The sequence below is a fragment of the Gaeumannomyces tritici genome (assembly GCF_000145635.1).
Source record: "Gaeumannomyces tritici R3-111a-1 unplaced genomic scaffold supercont2.4, whole genome shotgun sequence".
In the NCBI taxonomy this organism is placed as follows: Eukaryota; Fungi; Ascomycota; class Sordariomycetes; order Magnaporthales; family Magnaporthaceae; genus Gaeumannomyces; species Gaeumannomyces tritici.
The window spans coordinates 838,859-860,345 of NW_008804548.1; the positions used below are offsets into that span (position 1 = coordinate 838,859).

Sequence of the window (21,487 nt, forward strand, 5' to 3'; positions counted from 1 at the left end):
GGGACATGAAGAAAAAAAGAAAGAAAAAAAAGAGGCGACGGCCAAGTGTCGGGACCGGTTTCTGCGAAGGTCTGTGGTGTTTTGGAAGGCATAACGGACGCCTTCCATGTTCCATCCCCAGACGTCAGGCCCCGGGCAGTTGGGCGGTTGGGCGGTTGGCAATTCCCAACCTGGCATGATGCTCCCAAAGCAACGGGCACTCGTCAAAAGGACCACACGTCGGATGGAAGTCAGAAGGGCAGTCGCGTCCCAGACTTGACCATGCCTGAACCTGGGAGGTCCACCCGCGAAAGCAGGAATCCCATCACGTCGACGCACGGTGCAGGTGCGGCCACCGGTAGATGGAGCGGAGACCAAGAACAAGAAAGTCGCACGCGATGCATGGGGTTCAACTGTTGTCGGGAACGATATTGATCCGCTCTTCTCTGAGAAGGTGGTGCGGGCGCCTTTTTTGCACAGCCACCGCCAATAATGGATGGGCCAGCGGCGCTGAAGTTGGCTCGTTTCTCCAGGCCGTCATGCATGGAGATCTGGACACTTGACCCAGTGCTCTCACCCTCCTCCACCGTCGCTTGATCCTGTTGGGGAATGGGCCCCCCAGGTAGGCGGGCAGGCACAACATGCTGGGTAGCATCGGGCCTGGGCCGTTGATGTCGAGCGAGTCTAGGCTGCAGATGGACGTAGGAGGTTTTTCTTTTCCTAGCCCATGCGACAGATGGATGCTTACATCGTACTCTCGGATGGCTGCAGTTGATGGAGGGTGAGGGTTCGACGGCGACGGGTGGGCCAGCTCCGCCCTGGGTCACCAGCCTGCCCAGGAGTCTGGCGTTGTGATTTGCAGCCACATTCTGGGTGGTCAAACGCTCGGCGCAAGGGACCAATTGCGGCTACAGGTGACTGTGACAGCACCGGCAGCAGGCACCACTACAGCTCTTAGTCTTTCGTTCGCCTTTTTTCCCGGATTCCATTTTGCTTCTTGCCGGCCCTGCGCAGAAACCCACCCGCCCGTCCGCCTTGCTGTCCCGGCCGAAGGCCTTTACATGCCGCGCGCAGGGATGGCAGGCAAGGGTGATCAATCTAGTCGGTTTCCCGCCGCAGCCTATGGGCGCTCGTGGCCGATAGTGACAATCCGCTTTTTGTAAAACGCAGCGAGGCACCAAGAAAAAAAAAACCCCTCCGAACGCACGCGCCCTCGCCTCAGGTCTCCGACGTCCAGGGCGGGGGGCTCCGCCGTGGTAGCTGATGCTCGGCCATACCTCTGCCCGTTGCTCGGCCCAACCTCGCAGAAACTCCAGCTCAGGACCTCGTATCAAAACGTGTGCCTTTGCTGCCGTGTATGTAAATAGGAGCACATCAACGGCGGTGGGGTCTTGCCGACGGGTGTCCTTTGGCCACCTGCTGACGGTATCCTCTTTACCGCTTCACGTGGGCCCGGTTCCCGATTCTGTCGTCATTGTCGCAACGGGCAGGTCAAACAGGTTGCATGTTTGGCAACTCTTCAAGGCGCTAGAGAGACCGGGGCAGGCAGTGCGCTAGTGGTGTGGATGGCTCCCCCTGGACGAGATCCTGTCCCAAAAAGAAAAACCCTTACCCCTCCCTCCAATCTCGGCGGACGGGCACGCACGGGCAGTATCCTGTTGCACGCATGTCCCTTGGAGATAATCGCACGTCGCGGCGACAGCGTCGCACTGCTTGGTGATCGCTGCTGGGCGATTTCAGATAAAAAAGCTCGGCGTGGTCGAAACGGGCCTAGCGGGCTAGAGCGAGCAGGCCACCTCTCCCTTGTCATCGTCGACGCCTCCCAGGAGTCATGGACCCTGAATGGGGCGGCATCGTGATTGGAGAGGCAGGGGATGGAGAGTGGGAACCGACGGCGAATGTCCCTGCAGCGGGGTGTGGCCGCTGTGGTGGATGGATCAGGAAAGCCGATGCTGGATCGGCTTTTCGAAGCAGCTGCAGTCCGTGGTTATCCTGTGATGCTTTGGGGACCAGGCCAGGAGTCGTGTTGGCGCTGTGGGTATTGGTAACACATTCACTTGGCTGTGCTGGCTTCCATCAGTCTATCCCGGACCTGGTAGCTCTGTTAGGCAGGTCTGTATGCGCTCACGAAGGAATCAGGTAATCATTAAGTATCGAATATCTATCATGTCTTTCGTTCTCCGAGGACCTCCAGACCGAGCCTCGTTGGGTTACCATCGTGTCGCCAAGTCTAGTTCGGACGATGTCTCCCAGCTCCTTGTGACAGAGCATCAGCCAAGGCTCCCAGGTTGGTTGTCGGCTAGGAGAAGCTGGCTTCATGTGCAAGAAGGAGCCACGCCCTATACAAGAGACCGAGGCCTAGAGATCGAGGCCTAGCTCGACCGTTGTAGGAATGGCCTGCTGCGAGATGGTGGCTGCTCTCGGGAGGTCCGTTGGTGATGTGCGAAGCCTGGATTTTCCATTGGTCGATGTGTTGAAGAAATAAACCGGATGCAAGATGTGCGAAAATGAAGAGAAACAGGAAGAAGGATGGAAGAAATTTTCTGCACATGCATCCGCTGCACAAGAATATCAGAGCGAAGCTCTCTGACTGGCCTTTCGGAGAGTGCGTCGGCTTACTAGCTCGGGATGGCAGGCTGTGGTTGTGGTGTTGTGTCAGCCAGATGGAAAGGGCCGCTGGGCCTGGCTCGCTCGGTGAATGCATGTGCTGCGCTGAGCAGATCCATGGTCGAAGCAAGCTGATGGCGGGCCCCGCTCCCGCTGCAAGGGTTGTCGAGTCGCGTCGCCGTGGTGGGTGGGTGGGGGTGCCAGCGTCTGCCAGCGTGGTCGTCTCTCGGCTTGGATTGAGGGGCAGGCACGGCGGGATTGATACCAAAGAGAGTGCTGTTTTGGAAACAGCAGGAGGGCGAACACAGTATTCATTCCTGCAAGCTAATGCAGCACATCGTACATATCATTTTGCGGCGTTATCGAGTACGGCAACACGAAACGATGTGCGTAGTGAGACCTTGCCAAAGCCGATTTTGCCTAGAGAATTTTGTTTTCCTTCTTTCAGTATTTTGCTGCAATAGGTGCAGCGACACCACCAAGCCAGCCAGCCAGCCAGCCGGAGTGACGGCCAGCCCATCCATTCGCCCATCCATTCGCCCATCCATTCGCCCTCCAAAGCCAGCACCCCTCCTTTACCCTCCTTCACACTTCCTCTCAAAAAAAAAGGGGGGGCTGTCGGCTGCAAGGCCAGGTCCAAACCTATCCATCACCATTATCTCCACCCACACAACGAATGGACTGCTGCAGCCCACCTCTTTTGGACAGCCGTGGCCCCCCTGTCCAGCGCGTGCAAGGCCCCGGAGCCCCCCGGCCGAAATGACGGCGCTGTTGGGGCAAAGGAAAAGAAATGATCCACGCCTGCCCACTCGAGCCCACGCGGTGGGCTTGCAGAACCACGATAGCCGATGGATTTCCCAAAAGGCAATAGGCCGTTTCTGTGGCCCCGAGAAGCAGCCATCTATTGTCATGGAATATCCTGGGCTGGACACTAGGAACGGCGACCCGCTGGCATCTCGGCGTCGGCATCCGCGCACGGGAAGCACAACTGAAAAAGAAAGAAAAAACAATTATCATGACTGTACGGTTCGGTCACTCAAAGGTTGCCCAGAGCAATTTGCACCATCGCTTCAGGATAGCTCTAGAGCGTACCACGGCTATCCGTCCATGGCAGCTAACTAACTTGGCGGTTGAAGGAGGGGAGGGGCCTGAGTCAAGGGAGCACAGCCCTCCCGCCGCGTCCGGAGAAGAGGAGGCCGGGGCTGGCAGACAGGTGGTAGGTGTCGGATGGCGTTGTACGGACCGTACAGCGTATCATGGGCTGGTTAACAAAAATACGGCACAACAGAGGTCTAATTGACATTGCGGGCATCGTCGGGTGATGGGCATGGCCGGAGTGCTCTTGGGCCAAAGGAGAAAACGCAGGCCCGATGCCTCTCGAGGCGCGGGAGGTGTGCAACCACCAGGGCAGCGCCATATCGACCCATAGATTTCCCAATGATTTCTGAAGAATTGGCAAACGATATGCTGACATCCCACTTTGGCGTTACGCTGCAGAGAAGGCCATCCCACATGCACAATCATCCCGCGCTCTCTAGCCCTAATGAGGAATGCCAAAAGATCCCTGCAACCCCTCCATGCTCCTTCGACTGCTGCCCTGAAAAGAGAGCCGTTCCAGCGGATGGCCTACCCGTCCACAGGCAGTCGCGTTGCATAGCCAAGCAGAGGTGTTGTGCCCACGCTCCGGCCTGCCCAGCGAGAGGCTGCGGACACAACCAACTGTTGCATGCGCTCCCACATGGAAGTGCTAGCTCCCGCGCCGCCCGAGGTACCCCACGCGTACGGGCTAAGCTCTCTACCGGTTATGTACCTGCCCTCCATGGTGAGCTGCCGCGCCCCTCCGCCGCCGGCCTTTGCATGTGTCCATTCAGCTGGAAGCAAGTAAAACCTGGTGGGCAGAGGAGGAGTTTTTGAAGAAAAGAAAGAGAGGGAAAAAAAAAGCCACAGTGATCCGATTATCTGCAGGCCGAGTTCCGTCTTCCTGTGAGTGACCAGGCGACCTTACTTGACTGCAAGCCCGCCAGCCAGAACACCGGGGGTTTGCGCCTGCCTTTTCCGATGTCAAACAAACATAAGAAGCTGCCCTAGCACCCCTCTCCATCGTCCCCGTCTGACTGGACTTGTTACTTCACCCCTGGTGCCTCCCATCTCTTACCACCTGCGCGAACCAGCATTCGGTTCTTGGCCTGCCTGTACGACGGCAAGTCTTCCCATCTCGCTCTTACCTAAGATGCTCGGTTCGTAGTGGCGGCCACCAAAGCGGTCAGAGTCAGAGCAGAGACAAAGCCCATCCGAACACAAATCAAGGCCACAGCATCGCACACAGGGGCAAGCCAAGGCGAGGGCCAGACGCGCATACAGAAGCGGTAGTAGTAGCAACAGCAACAGCAGCAGCAGCATACCCGTCGTCGCGGAACCCGGCCAACGGAGATTACAGCCGATGAGCGAGGAGCGGCCACGACCACAGACAGCCCAGCCACCGAGGCCTGTCGCCCATCAGTGGCACCGACGAGCACCACAGCAACTCAAGACATAAAAAACCCTGGGGCCCTGGGCGGAGTCGGCTCCCCATCGAGCCCACCCGCCGAACCCAGCGAGCCACCCCACCCAACCACAAATCCACCACCGCTACCCGCCCACCCAGAAGCCCACCCCCATCTGCAACGGTCCAAGTCATACAGGTTCTGTTTCGGTCGTCATTTGCCAATCCGCATTTGGCTCGAAGCGGCAGCTGAGTGGCACCCTGCCCCAGCCGGTCCATGAGGCGAGAGAGGCCGAGTCAAGCAAGGCCGCTGCGCTGCATTTTGCCGACTTACACGCGCGGCCAGCCAGCCCAGGTGGGCGTGTGTGTGCCACATTCCTCTGCGTGCCCTGGACAACGGCACTCTCTTGGGGACTCTCAACCCAACGAGTCCGACCGGGAGAACAACAGCGAGCGCCCTCTCGTGACGTCCGCTGCGCCCACACCCCCCTCCTCCTCGGTGCGGGTCTTAAAGGGTTGCTTTGCCGGGCGGCGGAAAATAAAAGGACACAAAAATAACAATAATAGACTAGAAGCACGGCGAACCGCAGCCAACCGACTAGCGGGCGGATATCGAATAACGTAAAGCACGCAACAAAGACGTTACCCGGTCCGCCGCGCCCCTCTCCTCCGTCACCGCAGCTTGCCTGCTTGGCCGGGCCGACGCGACGAACAAATTTCATCGATCGACAGTTCCATCGAGGCCGACACAATCTGGCTTCTCCTGAAGCCCGCTGTCTTACAAACCAAGCCCAACCCTAAGGGTCCAGAACCAGAAAAATCTCCACTCAGCCCTTGGCCTCTTGTGATTTTTTTTTTGTTTTTCCGCTTCTTGTCGACCTTGCCCGTTTCTGATATTCGACAGCCCGTCTTGGAATTTTGCATCGAACCGGAGTCACCCGAGCATCATTTATTGCCTTCTCTTACGGATACTTGCTTCTTTCTTTTTCTCCTCCCTTCTTACTGAGCCGGTCCCATATTTGTTGGCCACCACCTCTCGGCACTCTACTCACGGTCAATCTCTCTCTCTTGGGGGCGCATTTCCCGTCTGGTGCTCACAGGTGTCTCCAATTGTCCTGGTCTTAGTTTCTAGCATTTGCGCCCGGTTGCGACAAGGACCCGAATCTGGTGGCACAACATCTTTCTTTCTTATTTCCACACACGCCTCTGTTTGACCTTTTTGCTTTTTTTCTTTTCTCATATTTCTTTTATCCCCAAAACGTCAGTTCCAGCAGCCCACGGAAGTGGCTGGCCCTGGCTGCTGAATCATACCTACGAGCCTTCGGGACATTGCGCTTCCACTTGAACGCCACAAGGGCCACCCACCCCCACCGCCGTCGACAAGGCTGCACCCAGTCGAAGCTCTAACAGACACCCCGGTTCGGTGCCTGTAACGACCAGGACTGCCACCCGTGTCTTCCCCCGGTCCCCCGTGGGTGCCCCCCGTGCTAAAAAAAAAAAAAAAGGGCGACCAAAGACTAACAAAGCCCGCGCACCCAGAACTTGGCCTTGAACAAAAACCGTTTGACCGCCGGGTTCCGTCACCCTCCAGGCTTCGTTCGACCTTTACCGTCCGCGCCGCACATCCGCCCTCCATCGACGACAACAGCCTGCTTCCGCCGCCGCCGCTACTGCTGCAACTCCCTTCACCCAACCGGCCGGAAACACCATGATTATCGACGGCGAGAAGTGGGCTTGTGAGGCCTGCGTTCGCGGACACCGCGTCAGCAACTGCCAGCATTCGGGTGAGTGGCCCAAGAGTGAAATCCGCTGCGAGCGCCCGGCGACCCCAAAATCCAAGGGGAACCAAGCCTGCGCCTTCCCAATCTATCCGCACCCCTCCCCCTCCATCACCTGCAGCACCCACGCATGGAACAATTTTCCATACATGGCACAACAGCCCTCGCATTCCGCGGGGCTTTTTTTTCCCTTCCCTTGTGTCTGTCTGCGCCCACCACCACCCACCACCTGCCCAGCTGCTCGGAACGGGTAGTATCGCGTGCAGGGAATTGCGTCCCGGGTTCCGACAAGACAATCAAAAACAGGGCCCTTGCGACCGCAACCGAGCAGCACCAGCACCAGCACCGCCTTGGTCGCCGGCACCACCATAACCACATGCATCCCTAGCCGGACACGGAATATTGACGCTAACCGCTTGCATTCCTTCGACGCCCTGCAGACCGCCCATTACAGCACATCAACAAGAAAGGCCGGCCCGTGTCGCAATGCCAGCACTGTCGGTCGATGCGCAAGTCGCGCCAATCTCACATCAAGTGCGACTGCGGCGAGAAGTCCCACAAGTGCGCGCACCTGAAGACTACCGTCGAGGGTCACAGGGGTGCGTCATCCCTCGCTCTTTTGACCTTCCCCTTTGCCGATCTGCCGAAGTCCCGTCTCCTGGATGGCGGCGCGTGTAGCGCGGCATGGATAGCATGCATCGTCAGCCCCATGATGACTTGGCGCTAGGGTGTGGCCATATCAACTAACTTTCTCCTGCCCCGTCCAACAGATAGCTGCTGCTGCAACCACGGCGGCCGCTGCACCTGCTCTCACAAGAAAGAACCACAGCTCGACCCCGTGCCGGAATCCGACTCGGATGACCACGCCACCACCGTCTCTGCCACGGTGTCGTGCGGCGCCCTCGGCAAGCCGGCAGCCGCGACAAAACAGACCGCCGCCAAGGGAGGCGCCGTGCGCAGCAGGAGAAGAGCCAACACGATTCACTCCGACGGCGGCGCATCATTAACGTTTGACGAGAACGGTCGTCACAAGCCGACCTACAAGCACGCAAAGGCCTCGTCCAAGTGCGAGCCCTACCCGCTCAAGCGCGTCAACTCGGTCCACAGCACGAGCAGCCTCCCGAACCGAAGTCCCGCCGACAGCCCGGCCGCAGTCGGCTATGGTGCCGCCGACATGGCTTCTGGCCCCGAGGCGGCTGCCCGGAGAGCCGTCAAGTCCGAGGCCACCTCGCCTCTCCTGACACCCGGCTTCTCGCAGCTCAATGGCCAGCTGACGCCCCTCGACCTCTCGGGTATCGAGTATCCACGCTACGTTCCCGGTGCCGGCAGTGCCGGCTTTGACCTGTTCGGGACGGGCGGCCTCGCAGATCACGAGGGCCCCATGTTCAGCGCGGGTCTGACCGCCCCTCACGTCGACTGGAGCCACTACGACCTGGACTTTGGGCGGTCCGGCGGCGACGGGTTCGCCTCGTCCAGCTACGGCGGGGGCGCCCACGGATACACGGGCGCCGGCGCCTTTGACTTCAGCGGCTCCGAGCAGGCGCCCACCATGACGACGGCCACGTCGGGCGACGTGTCCGAGGTCGAGGACTTCATGGGCCCCGGCGGCGCAGACGACTATGACGTGGGGAGCGCATTCGGCGCCGCGTACAGCGGCCTCGCCTCTGGGGCCGCTGACCTGTCGGCTCTCGAGTACGAGGACTTTGACCCCGTTTCAAAGGTCCAGGGGGCGCTGGGCGCCGGCACAGGCACCAAGCTGTACGCGACCTCGTCCGCCGCCGGCACCGCTGACGACTCGGTCCTGGCCGCCGTGCCCGCCAGCGCCGCATTCGCCGACGACCCGTTGTTCTGGATGAATGATTATCCGCACGGCATGCCTATTATTGACAACTCCACCCCGGACCCAAATGGGCTCTACAACTGGGACACCCGGTAACAGCCAATGCGGCTGCTATCACCCAAAATTCCAAGGAGCCTCTGGGACAAACGCCCACCACATGGGACGCCCAAGCTTCCTTAGCTCCGACTGACCCCACGACACCCAAGTGCGTGCGTGGCAAGAACGGTCGGAACACCCACGTTTGTCAGGAACAACAGACTTCCGCCAACCAGGTGGCTACATCTGTCTTGCTCTCCTGACGCCACCGCCACGGTATATATTACGTTTTGTCCCAAGCGGACACCCCATCATGAACAACTATGCCGGCACGATTCCCCTCGTGCAACGAAGTTACCCCGGATCTCCCCAAGCGATTCACCATCTTTCTGGCCATTCCCCCTTTGCATCCGGATACGACGAAAAGACTCGAGAAGCATGACATCTGCCACGTTTTGCCAGTTTTTTGCCATATCGACCGATCGCACCGCATATATCCCATTTAGCTTTTTCTTCCCTGTGATTACTTGCATTCGATCACCTCTGTTTATACTCAGTCTTGTTGTCATAGGGTGTGTTGGGTTTCATGGAGCATCAGAGGTTGTGTTGGTGGCTGTGGATGTCTCTTTTCACGTCTGAGTGGGCGGTTTTGTTTTTCGCGAACCTGGACGAACCGAAAACGAACAAAAAAAGATGTCTTTCCTTGTTGGGGTGGAGCTTGCACCCAACACTAGTGGGAGATAGCCTTGTCTCTTGGCATGGGAACAGGTCGGAGACGAATGAGGTGCAAAAAAAGAATAGTGGAGAGGATGCATGGTCGGCAGGACGCCCATCTCCTTCCCCCGCTTGTCAAGTCGGAGTTTTGATGTGCCCATGAGATCGCTCGTTTCTTTGACAGATTCTCATATACTTGTTATCGCTTTCGCGACGAAAGCAAAGCGTGCGCACACAAAAGACTCTCCGACTGACCGGGAATAGGGGGGCCACACCTCGTCCGCCCTTGTCTTCTTTTCCCCCTGTCAACCTCGTGAGCCGCCTTGCTGGCACGCGTACTCGACAAGACCGGTTACTGGTGGGGACCTGGCAACCTACCTACCTCGCACCGTTCATGCACCGCGGCTTCCTCATGTTGGCTACGGGGATAGCACACGAGGTTTCCGTTATTGGGCGTTGCTAACATCGAAGAGTAGCGAGAAGGCGTTTCATAGACTAAAAAAGAGTGGCGGGCATTTTCTGGCGCAGGGGAAAAGGAGGCAAGGATGGTAAAAAGTGAGGCGCGTTTGCTTTGGTTCGTTGATGATTTACCTTGCTTCTAGCTGTACAAACACAATCGCATCGTTCGGATAAGGAAAAAAAAAAAGGATTGGGGCTGCCCATGGGTCGGATATGGAAGGGAACCGGAGGGGAATTTACAACTAGGACATGTTGTTTTGCATAACGCGGATGATCCTTGGATTCCAACATCGCTTGATGTTTCCCTTCCAGCGTTGAAACAGGAACGACTGGACACTTGTGTCGGTCAGAGCCGAGAAGGCTCGGTGGGCTCGGTGACTGGGCCGAGCTCGCCCATGAACAAGGCGGAACAAACGTGACGCGCCCTAGCAAGGAGGTGGGCTCGAGATCGATGGCACTCTCGGAAGACGCCGGTCGTTTCATGGTGTTTCCGTCGGGTAGCGGCGACGCTTGACAAGGCGTGGTTCTCCCCCTTTTTTTGCTTGCTTTTTGTCGATTTTATTTGTTCTGCCATCTCACGACGCTGATCTCGATGTCGATCCAAAGTCCGTGGCGCGGCCGTGGCCGGGGGACCCACCGCGGAGCGGATCGGGGCGGATCGGGGCGGATCGGGGCGGATCGGGGCGGTTCGCGGACGAGGACATGGGGGGAAGTAGGGTGACCGGTAAAAGAAAAGAGAAAAAGATCAGAGTTGCCCCCTCCTGCGTCTGAGACTCCCCCTCCGTCATCGGGTCCGGGAAGCCCCAACAAAGTCTCCGTGCCGTAGCGATGCCATTGGTTTACTGCCGTTTTGGAAGTCAGTGCGGCCCGCACTATCAGGTGACAGATGATCCGTCGCCCGACCAGCCAGCCCGTAGCCTCCTCTGGTCCTCCCTCCTGCTCCAACTTGCTGGGCCGCGGGAGTGTTTGTTGCTGCATAGCCATCGACAGGGCCGCCGTCGGTCGATTTCGTCCGCTTCGTTGGTGATCGGGTAGAGTCGTTGGTCTTGTGAAGAGGGAACATGGGCGCACCAGATAGGGGTTGCGTCGGGACGGGGCGGTGAGGGAGAGGCTGGAACCAATCGAGGGTTGAAGGACGAAACGAGCATGCGGGAAAGCAAGACGATGCATAGTAGACGTGTCTTATACCGGTTTCCCGTGACCCCTCCGGGCAGCATTGGCGGCCACGCTGCGGCACTTGCATGGCAGCGGATTCCAAGAGCCACGGCGCTGGCAGGCAGGAGGCAGAGGGTATTTGAGCAATGGATCAAGTAGGATGGAACCTGGCTGTTTATAAGCGGAGAGGGGTTGCGGCATTTATCAGAATACAGTGCTGCGTCAGCAACATGTTCAAAGATAACATGGGAGCACTGACATCGAGCCACCTGTGCTCCTTTGCTAGGAAACGGTGGAATGCATGTGGTGCCGTGTTTACCACTCGATCGGACGAGGGACGCCTAGGGCAAGACGGCGCCGAAGCAAAAGCCGACGCAAAATGGGGTTGGTGGGAGCGGGAGTGCAGCAGAGGGAAGAAAAAGCCTTAAAATGGCGCATCCCCATGCCGGATCACAGTCCCTTGCGGGTAGACACTGGGCTTAACCGAATCGTGGGTAGGAAAGCTCGCTAGGGTGGTCTTTGGGGGTTTCATGCCCTTTGCGTAGCTTTGCCAATGGTAGCACATATGCCTCTGGTGGCAGAGAAGAAAGGGAGAATGTAATAAAAGTTATTGACCATTACGTTAGAGCTGACCAATGAGGAGTTATTGTTTGGTGACGAGATGCGGCATTGAAGTTCAGGGCGTGTCGTTGCCGGATTGCTTGTTCATGCAGGAGCCCGGAGGAGACGCAGTTCCTGGGGGTTCGGGCGCTTCTTAGAATACAGAACGTGCCACACCTACGACGGAAAAGATGGTAGTCCTACTTGAACAATAGAAAGGCTACTAGCACTGGGTTTGGGGATTAAAACGAGCCGTTACTGCGGTAGCAACAGGCCTGTTTGGAACGAGAAAAGATAAATGAGGAAAAAGAAAAGAAGGAAGGAAAAGAGGAAGAAAGAGGAAGAACAACAGGAAGAACAATAGGACCAGTAAAACACATCGGCGTTGTCAATTCTAGCCCTCCTGTCATATCCCGAGCGGACCAGCTGGCCGGTTTGATATCAACGACGAAAACGCCAGCAGACTGAGCTGGCCCAGACAAGACTCCTCACCGATGTGGCCGTTGTGTCACTGTGTTTTCCGAGCATCGGAGACAGCGCTTCGACTGTGGTGCAGTACAATCTGAGCCTGTCCTCCTCCAGCTCCCAGCGCCTGGGCTTCACGGGCGGGGCGCGGCATTGCAGGATGCCACGATGCCTGCCGCCTTTTCCTTGTGAGGAAAGCCGCGGATTCAGGGGCTCCCTAGCTCGCAAACTAGAGAGACGGTGAAGCGTCGAGCGGCAAAGTCGGGAGGGACAAAAACGGAACAAGCCGAGTGAGACGGAGCTGCCCAACTCAATAGGTAGAAAATGCTTGTTGTTGACGTCATTGTAGCATGCCGCCTCCGCGGGGCTGCCCGCAGCATGCCTTGCAAGGCCTGCTTAGCCGATTTTTCCGCATCCGACGAGGGAGGAGCGCGGGAATGACGTCAGCGGCGGGCCAGAGCAGCCAGCAGTGGAAGAAATCGGTTGGGGCAGAGAAAAACCCCGACCTACAACGGGCATCGTTTACGTAGGTGGGCGTCGGCAACGCTTAAACTAGGCGTGCAGGTTTTATATTCACTCGTAATTCAGACTGATTTAGAGGCACACGGGAATTGATCGGATGTGTGGCTGGTAAGACAGACGCCAAAGTTGAGAGAAATTTCAAGCAGCTGGGCTTTGCAGCCTCCACTTGGACAGGTCTGGATCCCGCCGTAGGCCGTCAGGGGTGGATCCTCTGCACAGGCTGCTGGGCAAATCGCGACTTTTGTATGGGAGCTGTGTGGATGTCGAACTGCCCGCCCATCGGCCAGGTAGTTGGGAAGCTGGAAGCAGCTTGGGCTGGCTGGGTACACCTGGATCTGGTGTTCCACGAGAGGCTGTTGGAGAGGACGACGTAAAAAAAAATGGACTGGATGGATTACCAACCGTCCGGCCGTCATGTTGCCGCCTCGGATGCGCCCTTCGTTTCGACTCTCTGGCTAAACCGGGCCAATGAAAACTGCGGGGTCAATCGTGCTTTCCCGCGCTGAACCAGATCAGGGGCTTTGAGCCGTCTTGTGCAGGGGCGACCCTGCTGCAGTGGTACCCACCTGACGTTTCCTGACCGGACATTTCCTCCGGTCGGCAGACTTTGGCCACCACACACGCGTCGACTTTCCAGTGTCATTTCATCTGCCATTCCCTGTGCCATTCCCGCAATTGCATTCTAAAACTCCATACTTGCTAGTCCAAGCGCCTACGCTCTACCAGACGCATTGGCTTCGGACGAAATCAAATTTGCGGGATTGTCAGTGGGCGAGCAGGGTTGCATGGAGGCGTCTATGGCTTGTCGTTGCCATTTGCGGTGGCAAAGTCTAGTTTGTTGAGCCGCTCGCCTCGCCTCGCTGGCACGCCTTGCTCTTAGAGCTCCTGTCAGAGAGCTCCCAGCCCAGCTCCAGGCAGCCTTGATCCAAACATGAAGGTCATCTTGGCCTGATATTCGCCACCGAAAATCACAGTCGGCTTGCTGGAGGTGCCGTGATGCTGTAGGGCGGGTGACGATTGTGGATTCCCAGTGCGCGCCAGGGCGATTGGAGGTGGCGGCGGCACCCGGCCACGGCCAAGTGCAGGCTTGCTTCCAGCAGCCTTCCTGCTGCTTGTCCTTAGTCTCAGCCCTCCGGCGGGCGCCCATGCTGAGGGGAAATGCAAAAATTCCCCGTTTCCCTGGCACCACTTTACCCACCCCCGGCTGGCGCCACCTCTGGCGTACACCCAAAAGCAGGAGTCGAGAGCACAGCACTACAGCAAGAAAAACACAACATTGCCCCCTCGTCCTCCCGCCTAACATCGCCATGCCCGACGAGAGACCTGTCCTGACTCCTGCCGTCGTGTTTCGCCACCCGCCCTTCTGAGAGGCTGCTGCTGCTTGGGATTCTGCCCACTCGCTGTCGCGGCTGCCGCTCCCTTCCCCTCTGGGCCTAAGTGATCGGCGCAGGCCGGACGAGCAGCCTGTATTTGCCCGCCCCAAAAGTCGTGCGCCCGCGCTCCCTCGCTCTCTGTCGCCCTGTCCCCTGGACCAAACCCGACCCGCACGTGCTGGTGGCCCGAACAATAAACCTGCTGGACTTCGACCCGGCCGCTTGCCCTTCCCTTCGCCAGCTCCCGCCGCCGAGCGAGAGCCCTCGACCGATCCCCACCCTTACTATTCCGTCCGAGATCGCGCCAGCACTGCGAGATCGAGCGGCCGGCGCGCATGCGCACCCAAAACACCTCCCCTACTCCCCACACCCAAGGCCTTCCCAAAGTCTCGGTGCACAAAGCTTCACCCATTTGCCAGTCGCGATATCCCCCATAAATCCATAATCCTCCTTTGCTGGCCCAGGCCCCCGGCGTCGCCCATGGACTCGGGTCAGGAGGCCCAGGGGCTCCCTGAGCAGCCACCACCCTCTACCGACCCCCCACCTTGTCCCGAGGACTCCCAGGCCGTGCCCGACCCCGACATCACGGACGGCTTGCTTCCGTTGCCGTCGCCATCCCCTGCCGAATCGACAGACACTGGCACCAACACTGCTGCTGGGTCAGAGATTAGCAGTCCGACACCGACGCAGGGCGATCCTTTTGCTCCTGCCCTCGGCCCGAACGCCACACCCGGTTCCTCGTCATGGAGCTCCAACTCGGACCTCCAGCTGGGCCACGGCTCCTCGCAGGAGATAGTTGACCGTGCCGATCACGTATTTCCTATACGGTCCGTGTTGACCGTTGAACCCAGCGAGCATTCAGACTATTTTCAGCACGCCTTTCCAGAACAGTCGTCCCAGTCGCCCCGGGCGAGCAGCGTTGGGTCGCTAGACTTGGCGACGGGCGCGAGACGGGCTGGGGCCAGATCTGGGAGCCAGGCGAGCGGGCCTAGCATGTCCACGATCAAATCCCCGATAGAACGAGGGGACCGTTATGGACCGAGGAGACGTCACAACACGCTCCATGGATCTGTGTCCAGCGGGAATGCGGAATCGTCGGGGCGGATGGGCAACTCTGTTGGGCCCCTGCCGATCTTTGCAGATAATGGCTCGGACGAGGATGAGGATGAGGAGGAGAAGGACGGCGAGGAGCGGTCGGGGGCGCCTGCCGCACACTCACTCGACAACGCCTCCACCACAGAATCTATCGGGATGACCACGATCAGGTTCGAACATGTGATGACTGAGGATGGGCACGCCGTCATTACCGGACGCCAAGGGACCCTCCAGCGGTGCGAGGACGAGCCGATCCATGCGCCCGGGGCGGTTCAGGGATTCGGGGCTATTATAGCCATAGTTGAGGACGCCGAGGGGAACTACCTGGTTCGATATGCCAGCGAAAATACGGAGCGCATCGTCGGGTACAGCCCTCAGAAGCTGTTCCGCCTCGGCAATTTCCTGGACATCTTTAGCGAAGAGCAAGCTGAAAATTTGCTTGACCATATCGATTTCATCCAAGATGAGGAGGCTGACCCCGGAATCAACGGGCCAGAGGTGTTCAGTGTATCGATGCGGTCGCCGCAGCAGCCCAGGTCGAGGGCGGTCAAGCTGTGGTGCGCTATTCACGTCAATCCGACCAGGCCAGATCTGACGGTCTGCGAGTTCGAGCTCGACGATGATCAGGTCAACCCTCTTCGGCCACCTGGCGAGGCCACTCCGGAACTTCCTGAGGACACGCTGCATTCGAACCCCACGGCTGAGGAGCTCGCAGAGAGTACCGAGGTTTTGAGTCGGCCGCTCCGGGTGCTCCGGAGTGCCCGCAAGCGACGTGGCGAAGCTGGTGCCATGCAGGTCTTCGACATCATGTCGCAGGTGCAGGAGCAGCTCGCCTCGGCTGCAAACCTCGCAACCTTTCTCAAGATCTTGGTTGGCATCGTCAAGGAGCTGACGGGCTTCCACCGCGTCATGATTTACCAGTTCGACTCGAGCTTCAACGGCCGGGTCGTTACGGAGCTTGTGGACACGGCGCAAACCCGAGATCTGTTCAAGGGGCTGCACTTCCCCGCATCCGATATTCCCAAACAAGCGCGCGAACTCTACAAGATCAACAAGGTTCGCCTTCTCTACGATCGAGACCAGCCAACCGCGCGGCTCGTGTGCCGCACAGCAGAGGACCTCGAGCAGCCGCTCGATCTGACCCACTCTTATCTCCGCGCCATGTCGCCCATCCATCTTAAGTACCTTGGAAACATGGCGGTTCGATCATCCATGTCCATCTCTATCAACGCATTCGACGAGCTGTGGGGGCTGATAGCGTGCCACTCCTACGGCAAAAGGGGAATGCGGGTTTCTTTTCCCATCAGGAAGATGTGCCGACTAGTCGGGGACACGGCGTCCAGGAACATTGAGCGGCTGTCGTATGCGTCGCGACTCCAGGCACGGAAGCTGATCAATACAGTACCCACCGACAAGAATCCGTCTGGCTACATTATCGCGTCGTCTGACGACTTGCTGCGCCTTTTCGACGCCGACTTTGGCGCTCTGTCCATCCGCGGCGAGACCAAAATCCTGGGCAAGCCCGAGCAGTCCCAGGAGATCCTCGTTATACTCGAGTACTTCAGAGTTAAGAAGTTCAACTCGGTTCTCACGACTCAAGACGTATGCGTGGACTTTGCCGACCTCCGCTATCCTCACGGGTTCAGCGTCATTGCAGGCGCCCTCTACGTCCCACTCAGCACTGGCGGAAACGACTTCATCGTGTTTTTCCGTCGGGGTCAGGTTCACGAGGTCAAGTGGGCGGGTAACCCATACCAAAAGTTATCCAACACCAAGGGCCATCTGCAGCCCCGGAAAAGCTTCAAGGTCTGGAACGAGACCATTATGGGCAAGTCTCGCGAGTGGTCAGAGGAGCAGGTCGAGACGGCCGCGGTGCTGTGTCTGGTATATGGTAAGCCATGCTTGCTCCCGACAACGACACAGGCGCAAAACAAAGGATTCAGCTAACGGCGTACACAGGCAAATTTATCGAGGTTTGGAGACAGAAGGAAGCAGCGTTGCAGAGCAGCAAACTGACGAGATTACTGCTGGCCAACTCGGCGCATGAAGTCCGCACTCCTCTCAACGCCATAATCAACTACCTCGAGATCGCCATGGAGGGCACGCTCGATCAAGAGACGCGGGAAAATCTGACCAAGTCGCACTCTGCATCCAAATCATTAATCTACGTCATCAACGACTTGCTCGACCTCACCAAAGCCGAAGAAGGGCAGGAACTAATAAAGGACGAGATATTTGACCTCCCTGCCTGTATCCGCGAGGCCACGGAGCCTTTCGTGTCAGATGCCAGGAGAAAGAATATCAGCTACGAAGTTTTTGAGCACCCAGGCCTGCCGCGGGCCGTCTACGGGGACCAGGGAAAGGTTAGGCAGGCGGTCGCCAACGTCACTGCCAATGCGGTACAGCACACAACGGAGGGCTCCATCAGGATCGAGGCCTATGTGTCTGAGATACTCCAGAGCAGGGTGCAGGTAGAGATTGTGGTGGAAGACACTGGGTCCGGACTGGCCGCTGCGCAGCTGGACGCCCTGTTCCGCGAACTGGAGCAGGTCAGCGCCGATGCCGACCACCCTGGATTGTCACCTTCTGTTGAGGCGCCGGGCTCGGGGATGAAGGCGCCGCGGACGCTTGGTCTCGGCTTGGCGGTGGTGGCAAGGATAGTTCGGAATATGGACGGTCAACTACGACTGAAGTCGGACCCTGGCAAGGGCTCGCGATTTGTGATCCAGCTGCCCTTTGATCTTCCGCTGGACGACTCGCCCGAGTCGCAGGACGGCGGCAGCAGCGCCGCGCTGCACTCAAAGGCGGGGTCCATCGTCTCTGCCGCCGGCACTACTCGTGTGGACGGAGAGGTGACACTGGTCGACTCGGCTAGCGGCACGATGGCGTCGACTACCGGAGGCATGTCACCAAAGAAGGGCATCGAGGACGCCGCCAGCATCGTCAGTAGGAACAGTGCCAACAGCAGGGGCAGCGGTAACAGTGCTGCTAGCGACGCGGATCGGCTGATTGACGCCATTCAGCTTCCTCTGGCTGTGGGGGCGCCCGAGTCGAAGCGGGTGGGCTTGCAGCGACAGAACTCGAAGGGCGCGTATTACCATCCTGGCGCCATGATCAGTAGCCCTGGCCGTTCTGTCAGCCCCGTCACGCCGCGTCGGTCTGGGAGTTTCACTCGGACCAGTTGTCCGGCCAGTCCCAGGCCCCCTGAGGGCGCGGGCGAGCTAAGCGGCACGGGTGTGCAGTTTGTGACGGACAGCAAAACCCCCATGAAGCCTGTCAAGATGCCCGATAGCGACGAGTACAGAGACAACCCCGAGTTGCCCCAGGTGGGCCAGTCTTCAGGTGTACTGTTTGAAGTGGGCGAGACACCGGGGAAACGCTTGCCGTCGGCACGCCGACGTGCTGGCGACCAGGGTTGTACAAGCACCAGGGCCGATGCTGTGTCAGAACCCACAAGCGGCGGCCTGCAAGTTCTGTGCGCCGAAGACGACCCTATAAACATGAAACTCCTGCGAAAGCGGCTAGAAAAGGCCGGTCATGCAGTCTTCCATACGGTGAACGGCGCAGACTGTGCCTCTGTCTACAAGGAAAAGCCGGGGCAGTACGATGTCGTCCTAATGGACATGCAGGCATGTTCCCTCCTCGAACCTGCTCAATCTACACGCACGTTTCCCAGTGCTAGCTCGCTAGGACGTGTATCAAAAAAAAAAATACTGACCAAGAACCACTGCCTCCAGATGCCCATTGTGGACGGCCTCGACAGCACAAAAATGATCCGCGCGTTTGAAGAATCGGTCGCGCATGTCGGCCTTTCCGAAGCGGCGGCCAAAGTTGGGCACATTCCAATTTTTGCTGTGTCGGCGTCGTTGCTCGAGGCACAGAAAGAAACGTACGTCGGTGCTGGGTTCGATGGTTGGATTCTCAAGCCTATCGACTTCAAGCGACTTGAGAGGTTGCTTGCCGGCATCAACGATGTCGCTGTGAGGCGTGACTGCTTCTACGAGCAGGGGCACTGGGAGCGAGGCGGCTGGTTCGACAAAACCTCGGACCAGCAGGCCCAACCATGCCACGCGGGGGAGGCTTCGAGCTAGCTGCGGCCTCCTCTCCGCCGCCATGCGAGTGCAGCCGCCCCACCAGCCTATTCCCGGCATCGCAGGGCAACTAGTTATCGCGAGATGTGATTCTCGTCGTATCCCCAGCCCGCAAGCGCTGACGCAACATGCGGGTCGAAACGTGCCTTTGCTGTTGCTGTCCGTTTCCAAGCCGTCTGGCGAATGCGACACGCCGGCCTCCATGTTTCCGTTTGCTCTCCCATCCCCATAGCCCTTGTGCGAAAACCGACTCCTCATGACCCCTGGGTTTTCTTCTCGACTCATGTCTTTTGTGTACTTTTTGGCTTCACTTGGATGGATACAATAATGGTCTGGATCACCTCGATATAGAAAACAGGAAGGGCCGGGTTCCGATGGGAAGACAGGATGATGAGTCTCAGACACATGCGGTTTTTGCTTTCGGCGTACACGATGATACCCCGGTTTCTTTCTCCTGTCTCGAACCTATATCCGTTCTACTCGTTGTTCTCATGCTTTATTCCAACACCAGGCAACGGTTTGGAAAAAAACGGCCATGGAAGGTATTGCGAGGCGTTACAAAGGGTCAACTTTCTGTTGCATTTTTTTCTTCTGTTTCCTTCATGTATTTCTTACGGAGCAACACTGTTTACTGTGGGCGGTTGGGAGGACTGGACTCGGCAAAGTACACGGATTGTTGTAACAAATGGGACAGGCACGTTTTCGGGTTCTCCCCACCTCCTCCAACTCTCCTATACTCTACTTATTCCTGGGTGATTACGACGTGGTGAACCTGGGGAAAGGGCTTGTTTTGGGTTTCCATGGCGTTGATTTTAGCAGTCGGGCATGTCAGCGGTGACTATGACAAGAACACCTAGAAATACGTAGAAGAAATGTGAGACAACAAAGATTCCGGGAGGATCATCAATGCAAAATAAAAGTGTACGACAACTAGGGATTGTTCTATAGAGGCACATTTGCATAATGTGGTCAAAACAACGACAGCAACACCGCCATGCCCGCAGTCGCCATGGCCAGCCCCGAGACCCTCCGCCCCGGGCCTGCCGCCGCCCCCTCCTCATCGACGGCCAAGGCGGCGGCGTTGACGCGCATGCACAGCACCGCGGGCTGCATGTTCGCGGGCCGGACGGGCCCGCCGGGGAGGCCGGCGCGCGCGCGCGTGGCGTCGAGCACGAGCACGCGCAGCTGCGTCGCCACGTCGTCGTAGACGCCGCCGCCCGCGGCCACCGCCCCGCCGCCAAACGCCGCGGTGGCGGCCAAGAGGAAGGCGGCGCCGCTGCGCAGGCGCCGGCGCTCCGTCGCGTTGACGGGGTTCAAGTCAATGGTCTGCAAGTCGGACTGGCCGCCCCGGGCCTCCGCCTCTCTCGACGGCCGCCACGATGACACTTGCGGGAACACGTGCGCGCACGCCGGCAGCTGGCCCCCACTCCGTCCGGGGCCGGCGGCAGCGCGTCCGTGAGGAGGAGGAGGAGGAGGAGGAGGGAGGGGGAGGAGGCGCGCGGCGAGGAGGCCATGAGGGCCTGGAGGCAGTCGGTGCCGATGACGGAGGCGCAGTGGACGACGCCCATGTCGTCGGGCCCGAGGAGGTTGCTGGCGTTGGGCCGCATGTCGTTGCCCGTCAGGGCGGTGGCGCACAGCGGACCTGCGGGCGGCATCGCCGTCGTCGAGTTATCGCCGCCGCCACCGCCGTCGAGGGCTGCGGAAATGTCGCCGCCGCCGGGCCACGAGAGGTCGAAGGAGGTGACAACAACGTGCGGATCCGAGACGGCGGTGCGGTTGAAGCCCTGGCGTGGGGGGTTGGCCCTTGAGGGCGACTTTGCTGACGTTGACTCATTTTTTTGTTGTTTTGCGTGTTAATGGCCGGGGAGAGAGTAGAGAGAAACAAGAAGAAAAAGAAAAAGAAAAAGGTGGTCCGGATGTGGGAGCTCACTCCATGTCCACTCCACCTGCGACAGGTTCGCCGACGGCCTGCCACCGGCCCCGTCGTACCACTCAAACGGCTTAAAGGCGAGCGATCGGCTGGCGTCGGGGTTGCCGATGCCGTCCAGCAGTTCCCTGGCGGTTCCGTTATTGCGAATAATCTCACGCAGGTCCGGCGACGGCCCCAGAATGTGCAGGTCGCTGTCGAACTGGGCCGCCACGCCGGCGGCGCCAGCGAGGGCTTCGAGCAGGTGGCGCATTTTGTGCCGAGTACCTACCTACCTACCTAGGTAGGTATTGAGCTTATACCAAAGTTTTCCCAGGGGAGACAATGTCAGGGCAGTCGACGGGGTGTGGCGTGGCCGCGACGA

The 21,487-nt window shown here is 58.7% G+C and overlaps 5 protein-coding genes across 5 annotated transcripts; 2 read left to right on the forward strand and 3 right to left on the reverse strand.

The window, feature by feature from the left end:
• Nucleotides 1-3,995: 3,995 nt before the first annotated feature.
• Nucleotides 3,996-4,460, reverse strand: GGTG_07703 (hypothetical protein). Its single transcript, XM_009225528.1, has one exon. It carries the CDS (start codon nt 4,405-4,407, stop codon nt 4,213-4,215), a length of 195 nt encoding a protein of 64 aa, XP_009223792.1. The 5' UTR covers nt 4,408-4,460; the 3' UTR covers nt 3,996-4,212.
• GGTG_07704 (hypothetical protein) lies at nt 4,425-10,957 on the forward strand. The gene is made up of 4 exons (XM_009225529.1): nt 4,425-6,539; nt 6,608-6,852; nt 7,287-7,445; nt 7,617-10,957. Exons 2-4 carry the CDS (start codon nt 6,777-6,779, stop codon nt 8,780-8,782), a joined length of 1,401 nt encoding a protein of 466 aa, XP_009223793.1. The 5' UTR covers nt 4,425-6,539; nt 6,608-6,776; the 3' UTR covers nt 8,783-10,957.
• Nucleotides 10,454-11,112, reverse strand: GGTG_07705 (hypothetical protein; the record flags this gene model as incomplete). The annotated part of the gene is made up of 2 exons (XM_009225530.1): nt 10,454-11,006; nt 11,084-11,112. 2 exons carry the CDS (start codon nt 11,110-11,112, stop codon nt 10,454-10,456), a joined length of 582 nt encoding a protein of 193 aa, XP_009223794.1.
• Nucleotides 11,113-13,266: 2,154 nt separating this feature from the next.
• GGTG_07706 (phytochrome-1) lies at nt 13,267-20,146 on the forward strand. The gene is made up of 3 exons (XM_009225531.1): nt 13,267-16,996; nt 17,065-18,734; nt 18,843-20,146. The coding sequence occupies exons 1-3, from the start codon at nt 14,491-14,493 to the stop codon at nt 19,194-19,196; spliced, it is 4,530 nt and encodes a 1,509-aa protein (XP_009223795.1). The 5' UTR covers nt 13,267-14,490; the 3' UTR covers nt 19,197-20,146.
• Nucleotides 20,089-21,376, reverse strand: GGTG_07707 (hypothetical protein; the record flags this gene model as incomplete). Its single annotated transcript, XM_009225532.1, has 3 exons — nt 20,089-20,557; nt 20,605-21,015; nt 21,127-21,376. 3 exons carry the CDS (start codon nt 21,374-21,376, stop codon nt 20,166-20,168), a joined length of 1,053 nt encoding a protein of 350 aa, XP_009223796.1. The 3' UTR covers nt 20,089-20,165.
• Between the last annotated feature and the right edge of the window lie 111 nt (nt 21,377-21,487).